General features: G+C 40.3%; 2 protein-coding genes across 4 annotated transcripts in view; one reads left to right on the top strand and one right to left on the bottom strand.

The window, feature by feature from the left end:
- calcoco2 (calcium binding and coiled-coil domain 2) overlaps window positions 1-8850 on the top strand; it is a 14202-nt gene extending 5352 nt beyond the window's left edge. For all 3 annotated transcript variants that reach the window (XM_005453749.4, XM_005453751.4, XM_005453750.4), the window contains exons 4-15: window positions 50-210; window positions 4833-4958; window positions 5069-5194; window positions 5270-5362; window positions 5904-6001; window positions 6086-6155; window positions 6283-6447; window positions 6533-6700; window positions 7220-7357; window positions 7453-7582; window positions 7964-7980; window positions 8264-8850. In XM_005453749.4, the coding sequence (XP_005453806.1) occupies window positions 50-210; window positions 4833-4958; window positions 5069-5194; window positions 5270-5362; window positions 5904-6001; window positions 6086-6155; window positions 6283-6447; window positions 6533-6700; window positions 7220-7357; window positions 7453-7582; window positions 7964-7980; window positions 8264-8419 (1448 nt within the window). In that variant the 3' untranslated portion in view covers window positions 8420-8850. The remainder of the gene's footprint in view (window positions 1-49; window positions 211-4832; window positions 4959-5068; window positions 5195-5269; window positions 5363-5903; window positions 6002-6085; window positions 6156-6282; window positions 6448-6532; window positions 6701-7219; window positions 7358-7452; window positions 7583-7963; window positions 7981-8263) is intronic.
- snf8 (SNF8 subunit of ESCRT-II) lies at window positions 8557-14147 on the bottom strand. Its single transcript, XM_005453752.3, has 9 exons — window positions 14014-14147; window positions 13772-13843; window positions 13320-13370; window positions 12662-12800; window positions 11853-11957; window positions 11314-11386; window positions 11028-11169; window positions 10514-10588; window positions 8557-10267 (listed from the first exon to the last, which is right to left on the bottom strand). The coding sequence occupies exons 2-9, from the start codon at window positions 13820-13822 to the stop codon at window positions 10130-10132; spliced, it is 774 nt and encodes a 257-aa protein (XP_005453809.1). The 5' UTR covers window positions 13823-13843; window positions 14014-14147; the 3' UTR covers window positions 8557-10129.

Raw genomic sequence — 14147 nt, 5'->3', positions numbered from 1 at the left:
GAGTTTTTATTCAATATGACATCAAGATCTCGCTATCCGTTTCCTTCAGATTACTACCTGCCGAAAGATGAGATCGAGTTTTACCAGTTCTGCTACGTTGACAGCACCGGTCAGGTGCGAGGAGCCAGCACTCCTTTCTGTTTCCGAAGCCCTGCGGAGCAAAGCCTGGAGAGCAACCCGGACGACGACCTCCTGGTTATCACAACACAGGTAAGTGACTTAAACCTGACATAAAGGAAGCGGCAGGGTAGCCAGGGTGATGTAGTGAGGAGTGATGTGATGTTGAACAAGCTGGAGATGGGCTTCAAGACTCCGATTAGAGGGAATTAAGGATGATGACGTCAAGGAAGAAGATGCATAACTTTTGCAATATTTTTCACTTGGTGAAACCATGGCAGCGTCACCTTGTTGATATGTATGTCAAAGCAAAGCTCAGAGTTACAGATCACACCCAGATGGTGGGCGGAGCTTGATGTTGAAGGACTGGTCTTTGACGTTAATTTGCAAACTGCAGGTCAGGTATGTAAGGCCAAATAAAAGAATAACGCATTTGTCACAAACCCAGCCTCAGAGGTTCACAAGTGCCAGTCCAAAGGCTGGATAAATGGGAGCGTTCAACCAATGTAAAATCTTTGTGAATCTGTCTGCTGTGGGAAACAAAGCTAAAAGTACCTATATTTGGAGTAACTAAACTGTAGGAAGTTTTCTGACATCCAGAAATGATGAAGCTGCAAGGAAAAAACAAAAAACAGGAGACCACCTTAAAACTGTCTTAAAATCTGGAGCTCAGCTTTGTGACTGTACAGCAAATAAAGATGCCTCATATGACACGTTAATGAATCAAAAATGTAAAACGCCATGAAAAAGAAAAAAAAAAAAAGCCTTTTGCCCACCTACACTCGCCACCTTTCAAATTACTTCTTCAAGCTTCAAAGCGCCTTCAAAGCCTCACAAGTGTAAAAGACTCATCTGGAACGCCGTCACACTGACAGAAACCAGCCACAGACGCCCAGATGTGCAGTATGAACGCATGAGAAGTATTTAAACCAGTTCTGTGGCATTTCCTGCTGCAGTAGGTGCTTTGTTGTGATGATGCATATACGAACTCAAAGTGAAAACGGTACAAGCTTTGCTGTCTAAGCTGGTAAAAATAAGTTATACATTCTAATAACAAAGCCTTTAAAAAGACTGTTACGGCCCTAGCAGGGCCTCCTAGCAGGGTCTTCTCCTGAAATTGCTCTGGAGTGGGTGTGGTCTCTCTCCCCCCTGCCTAGGTGCCGTCCGTTTGGTACAGCTGACTCCCATCAGCAGTTAGAGGTACTTAAGGCCAGGGATGGGTGAGCTCTAGGCCAGAACCAAGCCAGGTAATTATAGACTGATAGCTTTAACATCACATATATGTAAAGTTATGGAGAGAATGATAAATTAAAGATTAATGTATTATGTAGAAAGTAGAGGATTTATATCTAAATATCAAAGTGGATTTACTATGGTACTATGGATCCAGTATTGTGTTTGGAGCATGAAGTTAGGAGGGCTCAAATAAATAAAGTGTGTGTGGTGGCAGTGTTTTTCGATGTAGAGAAAGCTTATGATATGATGTGGAGAGAAGATTTGTTAATTAAAAACCTTAAATTGGGTATTAGGGGGCAGATGTATAGGTGGATTTTGGATTTTTTTTAAAGGGTAGGCAAATACAAGTGAGAATTGGAAAGAGTTATTCAGAGAGGTTTTCTGTAGAGAACGGGACTCCTCAGGGGAGCATAGTGAGTCCCTTGTTATTTTCTCTAATGATTCATGTGTTTAATGATATAGAGCGTGGGGTGGGATGTTCACTTTTTGAGGGAGGAATGTAGAATTTATTGTAAAGAAGCTGCAGGAAGCAGTTTGTAAAGTTGATGAGTGGTCATATAAGTGGGGCTTCAAATTTTCAGTTGATAAGACTAAGACAATTATTTTTACAAAGAAAAGGGTTAGTGAGGAAGTTAAGGTGAAGCTATATGGTGTGGAATTAGAAAGAGTGAGGAAGTTTAAGTTTCTGGGTTTGTGGTTGGATGGGAGGGTACCTTAGGGTGCACACATTCAGGAATTGGTGGGTAAGTGTAAAAAAAAGTTTTAAATATTTTGAGGTGTTTAGTTTGGAGGGATTGGGGAGCGAATAGGGAATCCTTGAGGGCCATATACACTGGGTTGGTGAGGTCAATGTTAGATTATGGTTGTGTGGCATATAATTAGGCAGCAGACTCTTGGGAAGTCAGATGTTATTTGGTATCAGGTGTTAAGACTTTGTACAGGGGCATTTAAAACAACTCCTACTGTAGCCTTGCAGGTGGAGATGGGGGGGGGGGGGGGAGATGCCACTAGGATTGAGGAGAGAACATCTTAGATTGAATTATTGGGCAAATTTACGGGGTCAGGGGCAGGATCACCCTACACTAGAAGTAATTATACCTTGCTGGGAGAAAGGAAGGAGGCAATTAAAGAGCTTTGGATGGGTGGTGGGGGGGAAGAGCTGGAGAATTTAATTTGGATCAGTTAGTCATATGTCAACGGGTGCCGTGGCCTGCAATCCCTCCATGGATACTTCCTGAAGCAGCAGTAGTAGATTTTGCATTATTGGACCAGAAGAGTAAGGATAGGTCTAGACCAGGGGTGGGCAATCTCAGTCCACAAGGGCCGGTGTCCCTGCAGGTTTTAGATCTCACCTTGGGTCAACACACCTGAATCACATGATTAGTTCGTTACCAGGCCTCTGGAGAACTTCAGGACATGTTGAGGAGCTAATTTAGCCATTTAAATCAGCTGTGTTGGTTCGAGGACGCATCTAAAACCTGCAGGGACACCGGCCCTCGTGGACTGAGATTGCCCACCCCTGGTCTAGACTCCCATTCAGTTCAGGGTTACATTGAACAGTATATTAGGGGTATGTGCAAGTATATAAGGATGCTTCAAAGAATCCAGCTAGTCAAGTGGGGGTAGCAGTGGTGATTCTGGATTTTATGGTAGAAATTGGGAGGAAGATAAATGATGGCTTGTCTGCGTTTACAGGAGAGATGATAGCAATTCTATTAGTGGTTCAGTGGGTGGAAGAGATCAGGCCATTGAAAGCAATTATTTGTTCAGATTCAAGAGCAGCCTTGGTCAGTCTACAGAGCCGTCATTCAGAAGGTTGATCAGATATTTTAATAGAGATTAAGCAAACTCTTTTCAGAATACATATGATGGGTCTATTAGTAGTGTTTGTATGGGTCCAGGCTCACTATGGGGAAGGGGGAATGAAGAAACAGATAGGTTAGCAAAGGAAGCCACTAATCATAGGATAGTTGATCTGGCGGTGAGTTTTGGTCAAGCGGATTAAGAGTATTATAAAGCTAGAAATGAGGGGTAGATGGCAAAAACAGTGGGAAGAAGAAAGGAAGGGAAGGTGGTTATATAAAATTCAAAGGCGGGTAGGAGAAAGGAGAGCCACAGGAAGGAGTAGGCGAGAGGGGGTGGTGGTGTCAAGAATGAGATTTGGACATACAGGATTGAATTCTACACTATTGTTGATGGGGAAACATAATTCAGGGAAATGTGATTATTGTGGAGAGGAGGATACTTTAGAACATGTTATTTTGCAGTGTTGGAAGTATAAGGTAGAAGGAGACAACTGGTCCAAAGTCTCAGTAACATTAAAATGAAATTGGATCTTATTAAGTTATTGCAAAAGGAGTCTGAGAATAAAAGTTATCAGGCTTTGTTTTAACTTTTTGAGAGAAGGAAGATTGTTTGGAAGGATATGAAGTTGTGTGTGTGCTGCTTGACTATTGCTCTGTGAAGAGGAGTGGGTTTGGTGATTGACCTTTTGTTTTGCTTAATTTTTCAGGGCTTTTGACCAACTACTGAGTTTCGTTGTTTTCTTTTTTTTTTTTTAATGGTGATAGCAGCTTGACCGTCTCTGAGTTTTGTTGGAATGTTAATAAAACCTTTTAATTTACCCATTTTACCTTTTTCTCTCCTTTTTCAACCCGGATACTTTTTGTTGCTTCCCCTCATCCCCTACACATTTTTAGGGGAATGTAACACTTACTTAAATGTGGGGCCAATTGCAGGTCTGACCTAGTACATCTAGAACTGTCATTCTTGGGGTTTTGTATTGCATTGTTGGTTAGTGATCTCATTTGTGTGTTCATATTTTCATGTGTACATATTTTCCTGCTGTTTGAAGGTTTTTCTTGACTTTGTCCACCTCTGTTTTGTCTCTGTATCTCTGTATGTCTTCATTCTACTTCCGGTTTATTTTGATGATTGCTTTCCTCCTGTGAATTGACTTGTCTTTTCCCCCCAATTCTTTGATTTTTTTTTTTTTTTTTTTTTTTTCTATCCCAAATCTCATCTTTGCCTGTCTGAATTCTCGCCTGCGTGAGTGTCTTCCCCACCTTATCTCCACCTGCACCCCTTTCAACCCTGTGTACATTCAGTCTTTATACTTTGTCCGATTCTGTAATATTTTATTCCACCGTTTTTAGTGTCCATGGAGGGTTAGGTCTTTAGTTCTTAGTTTTGCAGCTCCACTGAGCATGATAGATCTCAAACACTATTCGCAGTCACGTGTAAGTGAGCTTCTGAAGATGTTTGTTTTAGCCAAAAAAAATGTATCTGTGATCCCTGAGAGGTCTTTGCTCGCCATTATACTTCTAATACTTCAGAGGGGATAAATGCAGTGCTTGCTTCTGACTTTTGTCTCTCCAACAACACATGAGAGCAGGTTGCAGTGTCTGAAAAGTAAACAGAGCTTTTTATTGACGTTTGTTTGGGGGTTTTTTTTATTTATTTATTTATTTTTTTTCCAGGACCAAGTCGAGCAGAGCTTGCGCGAGAAAGCTGAAATGCAGAAAGAGCTGGATCAGATAAGGGCTGAAAACGAAACCTTAAAGAGTGCTCTGCTGAGGGAGCAGCAGCAAGCTGCCAGCTTAAAGGTCTGCTTATCTCATTTTCCACACCGCCATTTGTCTTGTGCAACAGAGAAAATGGTAAAGTGTAAGCTGAACTTTGGTAAGCTGACTCAATGTTATTGATTCTCACACAGGGGCAGAATGAGCAAAACGAGAAAGAAAAAGCCGAACTGGCCACTGAACTGGATCAAACCAAGCAACAGACTGAAATCCTCAGAAGCTCTTGGCAGCAGCAGCTGAAGGAAAATGACCACTTGAAGGTTTGCCCTCGCTTCACATTTTACATCTAAACTCAGCAGTTCAACATTGGTGTAAAAACTTATGTTTGACGTTAGGAGGAGATGGTGATCCAGATGACAAAGCAGATGGAGATACAGCAGGGTGGCATCACTGAGAGGAGGGAGCGGAGTTCATCGAGAACGAGCGAGGTAAGAGATTCTGTCTCACTGTTAGATGGTCTAAAGTAAGTGAGCTTTGTTAAGTGGGAGCTTTGAACACCACCAATGTTTAGTCCACATATAGCCCAGAACCAATCCACTGTCCAGCTCCCAAAGTGCTGAAAGGAAAATCGCGTTATGCTGGATTTGAAGTGATAAACTGTAATATTTTGTTTGTTGCATTTTTAATATGCTTTGAGTTGTAAAGGAGATTTGATCTCAGTGTGATTTCCTGCTTAATTTAAAAGTAAATAAAGAAGTCTGTAGAACCAGTTTGCTCAATGCAAGCCGTGTTTGCGCAAATTATGTGTGCAAACTAACTTTTTTTTTTTAAACTGCCACACTTCACTCTAATGGCAGATATAAAAAATACAAAATCTTGATACCACAGTCATAGTTTTGTAAAACTGTTTTTCTTCTTCTTTCCTTCTTTCCCATTTTTATCATTTTCAGTCTTAGTTTCACATGTCAAGTGAAACCTTTATCCCCCCCTGATCTGAATCTTACAGTAACGTCGTCCTTGTTTTTACAGGAGAAATACGATCGAGCTGTGCAGAAGATCAACCAGCTTAAAGACGAGCGTGAAAAGCTGAAGGAGGCGATTGAGGCCCAGAGTGAGGAGATCTCCAAGTGAGTCAGTTTCTACTTCAAACCAAAACTTTTAGAACTCGTTGTTTTCTCTGCTTACTGATGCTCAAATCTGTGCGTTTTTAGGCTGAATGCAAAGCTCAGAGAAGGTGAACGGGAGCTGTTTAAAGCAAAGGACGGCATCCAGCTCATCGAGGTAAATCTTTAGTTATCTTTATGTACTGCTGTGCTCATTTTAAATGGGCTGGCCTGAGAGGTCATCCATTCAGATGTCCAGAAAAATACAAAAATATATATGTATATATTTAACTGTATGCTGGCAGGTGGACCTTCAGAGCAGCAGGAAAGAGAAAGAGAGGCTCGCTGCAGAGCTGCAAAGACTGCAGAGCCTCACCTACAACGTGGACAAAATGCAGAGAGAGAACCAGGACTTACAGAGGAGGCTTTCAGTGCAGGAGACTCAGCAGAGCCCTTCGGATGACCTAAAGGTGCGAACAGGTTCAAAAAAAGGGGATCGTAACCTCCTAAAAAAAGTATTTAATTTCATGGCTTAAAGATGTGTCTCCTCCTTAGTTTCAGTGTCAGACTCTTACCAGACAGCTACAGGAGACTCAGGACAAGCTGGCAGCTGAAAAGAGACGTAATGAGTATTTGCAGGCGGAGATGCAACAAATCCGGGATCAGCTGGAGAACGTGTGCAAAGCATTGGATGTCGAAAAACGGAAGAGCAGCAAATTTGAGGTGAATCGATGTGGAATTTCAAGCTTTTAAGATTTAATTCTTATCTGTTTTTTGTTTTGGTTTGTTTGTTTTTTGTTTTTTCCCTAAATCGGAACGAGCAAGAAACATCAGCTGATAGTCATTAAAATAAATATAAATAAATAAATAAAAATAGAAGAAATGCTGAGAAAATTAAATGATGCTATATTTATCATGTGCATATTGACCTCTGAGCTACTGTCCAGAGTGCATGAAATTAAGTGCCTAAACTCATGATATAATATAAAGGTACAGACTAAAAATTCTGCTTATTATTTTTTTAATATTTAGCTGATCTGATACTTTGTGAGAAATATGCAAATATCAAACCCCAAGAGCCCCTGAACTTGACTCCATATGACACCTTTGGATTGGACCTCATTATAGTTCTCAGCAGGTTCGACACAGGCTGGAAATTCTTTAGACTTGAGCTGTTTTAATTCTGCAGTTTGTCTGTTGGACGTTTCTGAAAATTGAATTTGTTTTTCTTTGATTTTTCAGCTGCAAATCCATGAAGTTAATGAAGTGTTGGCAGATAAGAACATCACCATAGAGGAAAGGGAGTCGACCATAAATCAGAAAGACAATCAGATCACACTCCTGACACAAGAGAAGGAGGAGCTTGCTCGAGAAAACCAGGTACACACGATAACACCGGCTCTACTCAGTAGATGTTCAGACTCAGAATCACTTTTAAAAAAATGTTGACACCTCAACTGTGTTTATTTTGCCAGACTCTCAAAGAAAACATTCAGGACCTGCGTAGACTTTACACAGAGCCCCCTACGACTCCTGCAGAACCTTTGTACTTGCCGCCAGATGACAACGCACCACCTCCTTCAACCCACGTTTATGAAACCATAGGTGGGAAATGGTCTCACACATGTACTGTCTAAAACCTTACAAATCTGAAGAACATACTAACTTTAGTATATTAAAAGTATATTTAGCTATTTACACAAACTTTTACCTTGATGTTACAGCCCCTCCAAGTACTGAGGGGCGACTTGGAGTGTGGTTCTTCCCGTTAATTGTCGAGCATTTCCAAGCACTCAAAACGTCATGTGTACAGGACATACCTGCATGAAATCATGAAGCTCTGTTTTGGTTGCAGTTCTTAACAATCTTGCAAAACTGCACTTATTTCATGCCTGTAACGTGCATTCATTTAAAGCTTCGTATCACTGTGTAGGTGAGAAATTCTCCTTTTATGGCGCTAACTGCTTTTCTTCTGTCTCATTGCAGGACCAGAGGACGAGGAGGTGAGTCAAATACTTTTCATTTAAGTTTTTATATTTCAGTCCACACCTACAGAGGCTTTAGTTTAGGATTTATTTATTTCTGATAACCTTGGTGCAGATATCTTAACTAAAGCTGCCACAGAGTGACTCCTGTGGCATCTCTCCCCTCCAAAACACATTAATGAGAAAAGCGCCCCTCCCTGGAATGACTCGGCTGTTTAGGGTTTATTTTTGAAGCGGATTTAAAACCTAATCCGCTCGCTATTCCATTACGACCCCTGATGTGCTGCCGTCTCCATTTCAGTCACTGGTGTGTCGTCACTGCCGCGAGAGCTTCCCCGGTATCACCCAGGACGAACTGGATCAGCACGAGCAGTGTCACCGCGTCTGCCCCTTCTGCACGATGCTCTGCGACGACATGGACCAGGCCACGTTTGAAGATCACGTCTACAGCCATTAGGAGAGACAGCGGCAGCAGCGTGGTTTGAATAAGTCTTAAGAGATGGGTGGTTATAAATTTAAAAGTCACTTCTTGGCTTCAACATGTTGGCCTGCAGACACTGGAAACCTGCCTGTGTTACGTAATCCTTCGCGGCCTGTGTTATTGCATTTAAATATAAAAACTTAAAAGTAGACTGCACAACTTCTATGCTTACATTTAGGCACGTGCACACACAGATATTTAGCTCTGCTGTTGGTATTAACACACAAGGTGTCAAACAAGTCAGTTAAACTAGACTACAGCCAAACGCCTCATTAAAACCTACTTAGGACATGCAAACTTCTGAATGCACGCTTAAAAATTCACACACACGTTATAAAGACACACCCGTGGTGGTTTCACATGAATTTAAAGGCTAGTTAGTGAATAAATCCTAAACATTATGAATATGGGCGATATTTAGGCGCACAAACACTGATGTTCAAGCCCTGCCACATGCAAAACATGTAATGTTTTGCACCACAAATTTGAGTCTACTTCTCCTCCCACTTTTCTTAAGTTTTTCCACAGGCACTGGTTTGGCAAAGAAATTGGAAAGTTGTGTGGAAATTCAAGTTTCTTAATATTATAGGCTTTAACTGTATTGTAACGGTCCTCTAATCAATAATCATAATGTGATGCTTGACTGCTGCAGAAGCCTTGAGGCAGATACCCCGTCTCATTGGTGGTCGCCCTAACATTGTGCTATCAGAGTATGTTGTTTTTGTTCTTTCTCTGAAATCAGGAAAGAATATCAGTCATATATAATGGAAGAAGTATAGTTATGATAAAGACTCCACTATGTCATATTTGCTAAAGAGATGATAGATAAAAATCTGGAAAAAGAACCTTAATTTACCTGGCCTGAACATCATCAGGGCAGGATTTTTAAAAACAAAAACACAAGATGTATCAGTTTTTTGCTCGTTTTTCTTTCCAGCACGAGCAGGATGTGATATAATCTTAAAAAAAAAAAAAAAAAAAAAAAAAAACCCCACTAGCAGTTTAAGATCCCATCTTTGTCTCAAAATCTTAGTAGTCTTTAGTTTAAAACTGACTTTCAATGTGAGAAAGTTTTTACTTTTGAATATAGCCATCAGTGTAATTTTATTAAATGATCCTTGGAGTTGTTGAATATAGCATTTTAGGGAAAGATTTAATATTGAAACTTGATGAAATATTAAATATATTATCCAGAGTTATTAATTTGTCTTTGCACTTATCTGTAAGAGGAAATTATGATCAGTTATAACCAGGTCATTTATTTAACCAGGTTTCTGATGATTTGAACATGTAAACTGATTGGTAACAAGTTTGAGTCAAAAGTCATATCAAGTAATAAATGTAAGTGCATTTTATTGCAGAATAATAAAAAATGTGCAACAAAACAGAATGATCTCATTTATACATTTGGAAGAACTTTCTTCTAATCACCCAAAAACCTTGATATTATAAGCTGAATTCTTCTGCTGTGTGCTGGAGCTCCCTTTCACTGACTCTGTGGTAATATTAGTGCACTCTTTGGAAAGTTTCCCCTCCACACATCCAAAAACTGATCTCAGAGGGAGTCCATGCTGCACGCCAGCTCCAGAGACCCGGCCAACTCCGTCACACGAGCCACCTTCTTCCCACAGGGCACATTTTGTTTACCAACAAGCCTCAGGCTGCTGGTCCAGGGCCTCCCACAGCTTAAGGTGTCATCTGATTGGCCTCCTCCGGTGTGACGTCACGGGAAGTCAGCTCAGAGAAGAGCGCTGGCAGCCAGTACTGTGCCTCTCCAGCTGCCTGAGAGTCCAGCCAAGCCAGGCCTTCCTTGAGCAGGTGATCCTGGAAAAACGACAGAGTGAAACAGTTATTTTAGGCCCCAAATAAAAGAAACGTCCAGAACCTGAGGTTGAAAGAGATGTTGGTGCAAATGGAAAAATACAGCCGATCAGTTTGAAGTACCACAGGATTAAAGGAAGATGAAGAAACAGCCAGTGTCCAGGCTGTGCCCTGCTCCTCACAGACCTTGATATATAATCTCCATCCTGGCTGCTTTCACACAGTTAAAGTGAGCTGATGTGTACTCACCAGCACGTGACACGCTCGCTCCTTCTCCCATTTTAGACTGTCCTTGATCTCACTCACTGTGACGTATCCCTTTTTCTGCAAACAAAAAGAAGACTGCCATTACAGCACCAGAAACAGCCAGGATCTCACCTTTCAGAATAAAAGCCCTTTTCTCAGACAGAAAATCCTCAACATTGTCCTTTTACCTCTCCCTGCTGTGATCCTTAAATACATGGTGGCAATAAAATAAAATTCAGGCTGGAGGTTTATTTTACTGCATCACATTGGCAGACTGCCTTCATGGAAATAAAAATGGGACGACTGTTTTTTTTGTGTTTGTTTGTTTTTTTTAGCCCTGAAATTTGTTTGTCCAAAACAATTGTGTAATGGCATGAAAGTTACACGACCAAAATGTAATAAAGACCTCAGGATCGAGGATAGAGTACAAGAAGTCCTTAGGATGGTGTAAAAACAAGCACTTGATTATTTTTCAAGGCTGCTGATTGCTTTAAGCTGAACTCTGGCTTCGTCTTACCTCAGCCAGCTGAAGAACCACAGTGTGGTCCATGTTGAGCTCAGCCGGGACTGACTGGACCAAGTAAGAACCACCAACGGGAATCATCCCAAACCCATTCCCCATCACCTTCAGTTTCTTTATGGCTCTCACCAAGTCGTCCCTGGGAAGTACATATTCAGGCACACGATTTAAAGTTGATGTCCAGGCATTAAATAATCCCAAAATAAACACCTTTAAGGCATGTTATGTAAATCAATAGCACATGTTTCTATACTACACAACACGTTTGGTTGGTTACACTTACTGGCTCACGTCCTGAGCGTATTTACCGCGTCCTTTCAGTACTCTCTGATGGAGCTCATCCAGAGTAATCAGCCCTGAAAGAAAACACACACATTGGGACTTTATTTAGGGATTTCAGAGCTGGATTATAATTACCGGACTCAGTTCATGATTTGATTTTTCTGCAATTCGCCTCTGATGTCTAAGATATTAATGCCACCAGACTGCTGCAGGTAAATAAAGATGCAGGTTACTGTTGAATAGGAAGGGTCCTAACTGAGTGACCCAGAAGTATCTGCAGCTGTAATAAGAATCCTCTAAATACAAAGAAAAGGTGCTTCTGTGTTTCTTATTTACCGCATTTAGCAAAGGATACACTGAACTAGCCTTTATGAAAGCAGGCCCAACATTATTAAGGAGTCTTATGTAAGTGCAGTCTGATTCTCTCAGTCCTTAAAAATTCTCTTTCAGATATTTCCTTGACCTCATGATGTTTTCCACTGAGGCAGAGGAAAACAGATTTTTGGGGGGGGACTATTCACAGCCACTCTGCATACAAACCTCCATTTCTATGTTTCAGGGCAAGGCACACTTCAATGATCTGCACACCGAGCTCATAGTAGAAGTCACCGACTCCGAGCATCTCAGACCAAAACCCTTTACCAGCTATGGAAAACAAAAAATAAAAACAGCACAGAAAAGGTTATGTCACTTGGATAAGCAGAAGAAAACAGACGTGAAACAGCCTGAAAATTCTCTATGGCCCCCCAAACTTTAACTCCAGCTGTGATCATTTCCTTCTTTGCGATCAGTTTACTTGTCAAAGTTAATTCGTCACTAACAGCTTTAAGTTTACAACCAGGCAGCCACTGCTCCAAGTTTTTTCACTGCAGGTTGCTATATGAAAATGTTGACTTACTAACTCAAACATGTGAGAAAATAACCTTATTACATTAAAATTTTGAAATAATAACCCAAACTTTTTACTTATGGACGCCAAAAAAATGTTTGTCTCAGTGGCAGAAACAGGCTGTGAGAGAAGTGTGTGGGGATTGTCTACAAAGTGAAACACCTCAAATTAAAAAAAAACAGGATACATGTTTACTAATAACTTTGCTCTCATACAGCATGAATTTTTTCCAAATTAAACTTGTAAAGTGAATTAATTTGGGTCTGTGTAGAAAAAGAACACAATTTTCCAAGTTTTGTATCGTGAACTTCACTTTTTTTCCATTCAAATTTACAACTTTGATCTCTAAAGTTCTGACCATATTCTCTGAATGGATCCCCATCCAGTCCCTTATTTATTTGTTTTTTAATGCCACTAATATGCCAAAACATATGCTGATTATATCCCAAATCATTCTCACATGCAAGTGGGTCAACGCCGATGGTGGCACACATTTCCTGAAACTGGACCCTGAACTGTGGGTTCTTGCGGATCTCTTGTTTATGTTTGCTGGCAAATTCTTCCAGGTGGGTCTTGAAAGTTTCCAGCTGCTTGGACATCTAGCAAAAAAGGAAAAAAAATGTTCAGTTGTAAAACTGGGGCTTCAATTGGGACTTATTTTCATAATTTATTGGTACTAATAGCAAATTCCATATTCAAAATATCTTTTAGTCTGTGAAACATTCAAAAATAGCTCGCCACAAGGTCACAGAATCTGAACCAACTACAATACCATCTGATTTTAATGAAACAAAAACTCCAAAACAAAAATATTCAATTAAAAAGGACATATGGCCAAAAAAGCTAAACTTTTCAATGGAAAGAATAGAGACTATTTTTTATTATTATTATATATGTTTTGATTAATCAGTAAGCAAAAGGAGACAATCTAGAATAAATTAAGTGCATTTATTGCTATTTGAGGCCACCAATTTGCATTCAAGGAGTGTGTCAATAAGCCAGTAAGATAAATAAATATACTAAATTTAACACAAGAGTGAAAAGAAATAATCACACAATTTATGGTTTAATTTACGGATAATGGTTTCACTTCGCGAACAAAACTCACAGAAACTCACCTGCACTATTTGATCCTCAGCCAGAACAGTTCCTCTTTCTTTGTATTTGGCCTAAACAAACAACAAAAGTACAAGTGAGATAAGAAAAATGTTGCTCCAGTTTCTACATTCATCATTGGCAGGCGGTTTTAATGTGTGTAAATAAGGGTTAACTGCTCACCAAGTGTATTTAAACAAAGGTTGACATTATTTAGAGATATTTATGATATCTTTGCCCACATTTACCTGCATATTACAAATTAATTCCTGGTATCATCATTACTGAATGATGAAGCAGCAGTAAATGGCTTTTGCAGGTGTATTGTACTAAAATTAAACCACGGCAATAAAAAATATCTGCGGCTCATGTTGGCTTTTAAATACCTCCTGCCAGCTGGAATAAAGATAATACACATATGGCTAATGTGAGGCTCTAACTCCTCTTGAATCACCGCTTTGAGTTACAGCGTTACCTCAGCCAGCTTCTTTTTGGCGATCGCCCCGGCGCCGACACCTCTCCGCATTTTGGTGATGTCTGTCCCAAACTGTCAGAGGAAGGTTAAAACTCGAAACTACGAGGTTATCGCACAAAAATGACTCCTCTGCACAATTTTAAGGTAAAAATCTTGACCTAAGCTAAGCTAATCCTAATTTAACGCATTGTCGCTCATAAATTCTTCCTGATTTCACCTCAAAGAACAAATTTAACTCTTACACCACCGATCTGTAACTCCTGTCGATTTTAAGGGCTGAAAAGTGAAGTTTTCTGTTTTTTTCTGGGATGTTTCACGCTAAATGATTGCAACTGCTTCCATTTTGTTTACAAGGAAGTAAACAGCTGAAGAGTGT

Source organism: Oreochromis niloticus, linkage group LG8 (genome assembly GCF_001858045.2).
Source record: "Oreochromis niloticus isolate F11D_XX linkage group LG8, O_niloticus_UMD_NMBU, whole genome shotgun sequence".
Lineage (NCBI taxonomy): Eukaryota > Metazoa > Chordata > Actinopteri > Cichliformes > Cichlidae > Oreochromis > Oreochromis niloticus.
The sequence above is the reverse complement of the archived record's forward strand: the minus strand, read 5'-3'. Positions and strand labels throughout refer to the sequence as shown.

Excerpts from the sequence above, each read along its gene's own strand:
- snf8 (XM_005453752.3), bottom strand. The coding sequence starts at position 13,822 with ATGCGGAGAGGTGTCGGCGCCGGGGCGATCGCCAAAAAGAAGCTGGCT. Across the intron at positions 11,958-12,661 it reads CGGCGTTGACCCACTTGCAT|CTGGTAAAGGGTTTTGGTCT; the intron begins GTGAGAATGATT and ends TGTTTTCCATAG. Across the intron at positions 11,387-11,852 it reads CCTGAAACATAGAAATGGAG|GGCTGATTACTCTGGATGAG; the intron begins GTTTGTATGCAG and ends GTTTTCTTTCAG.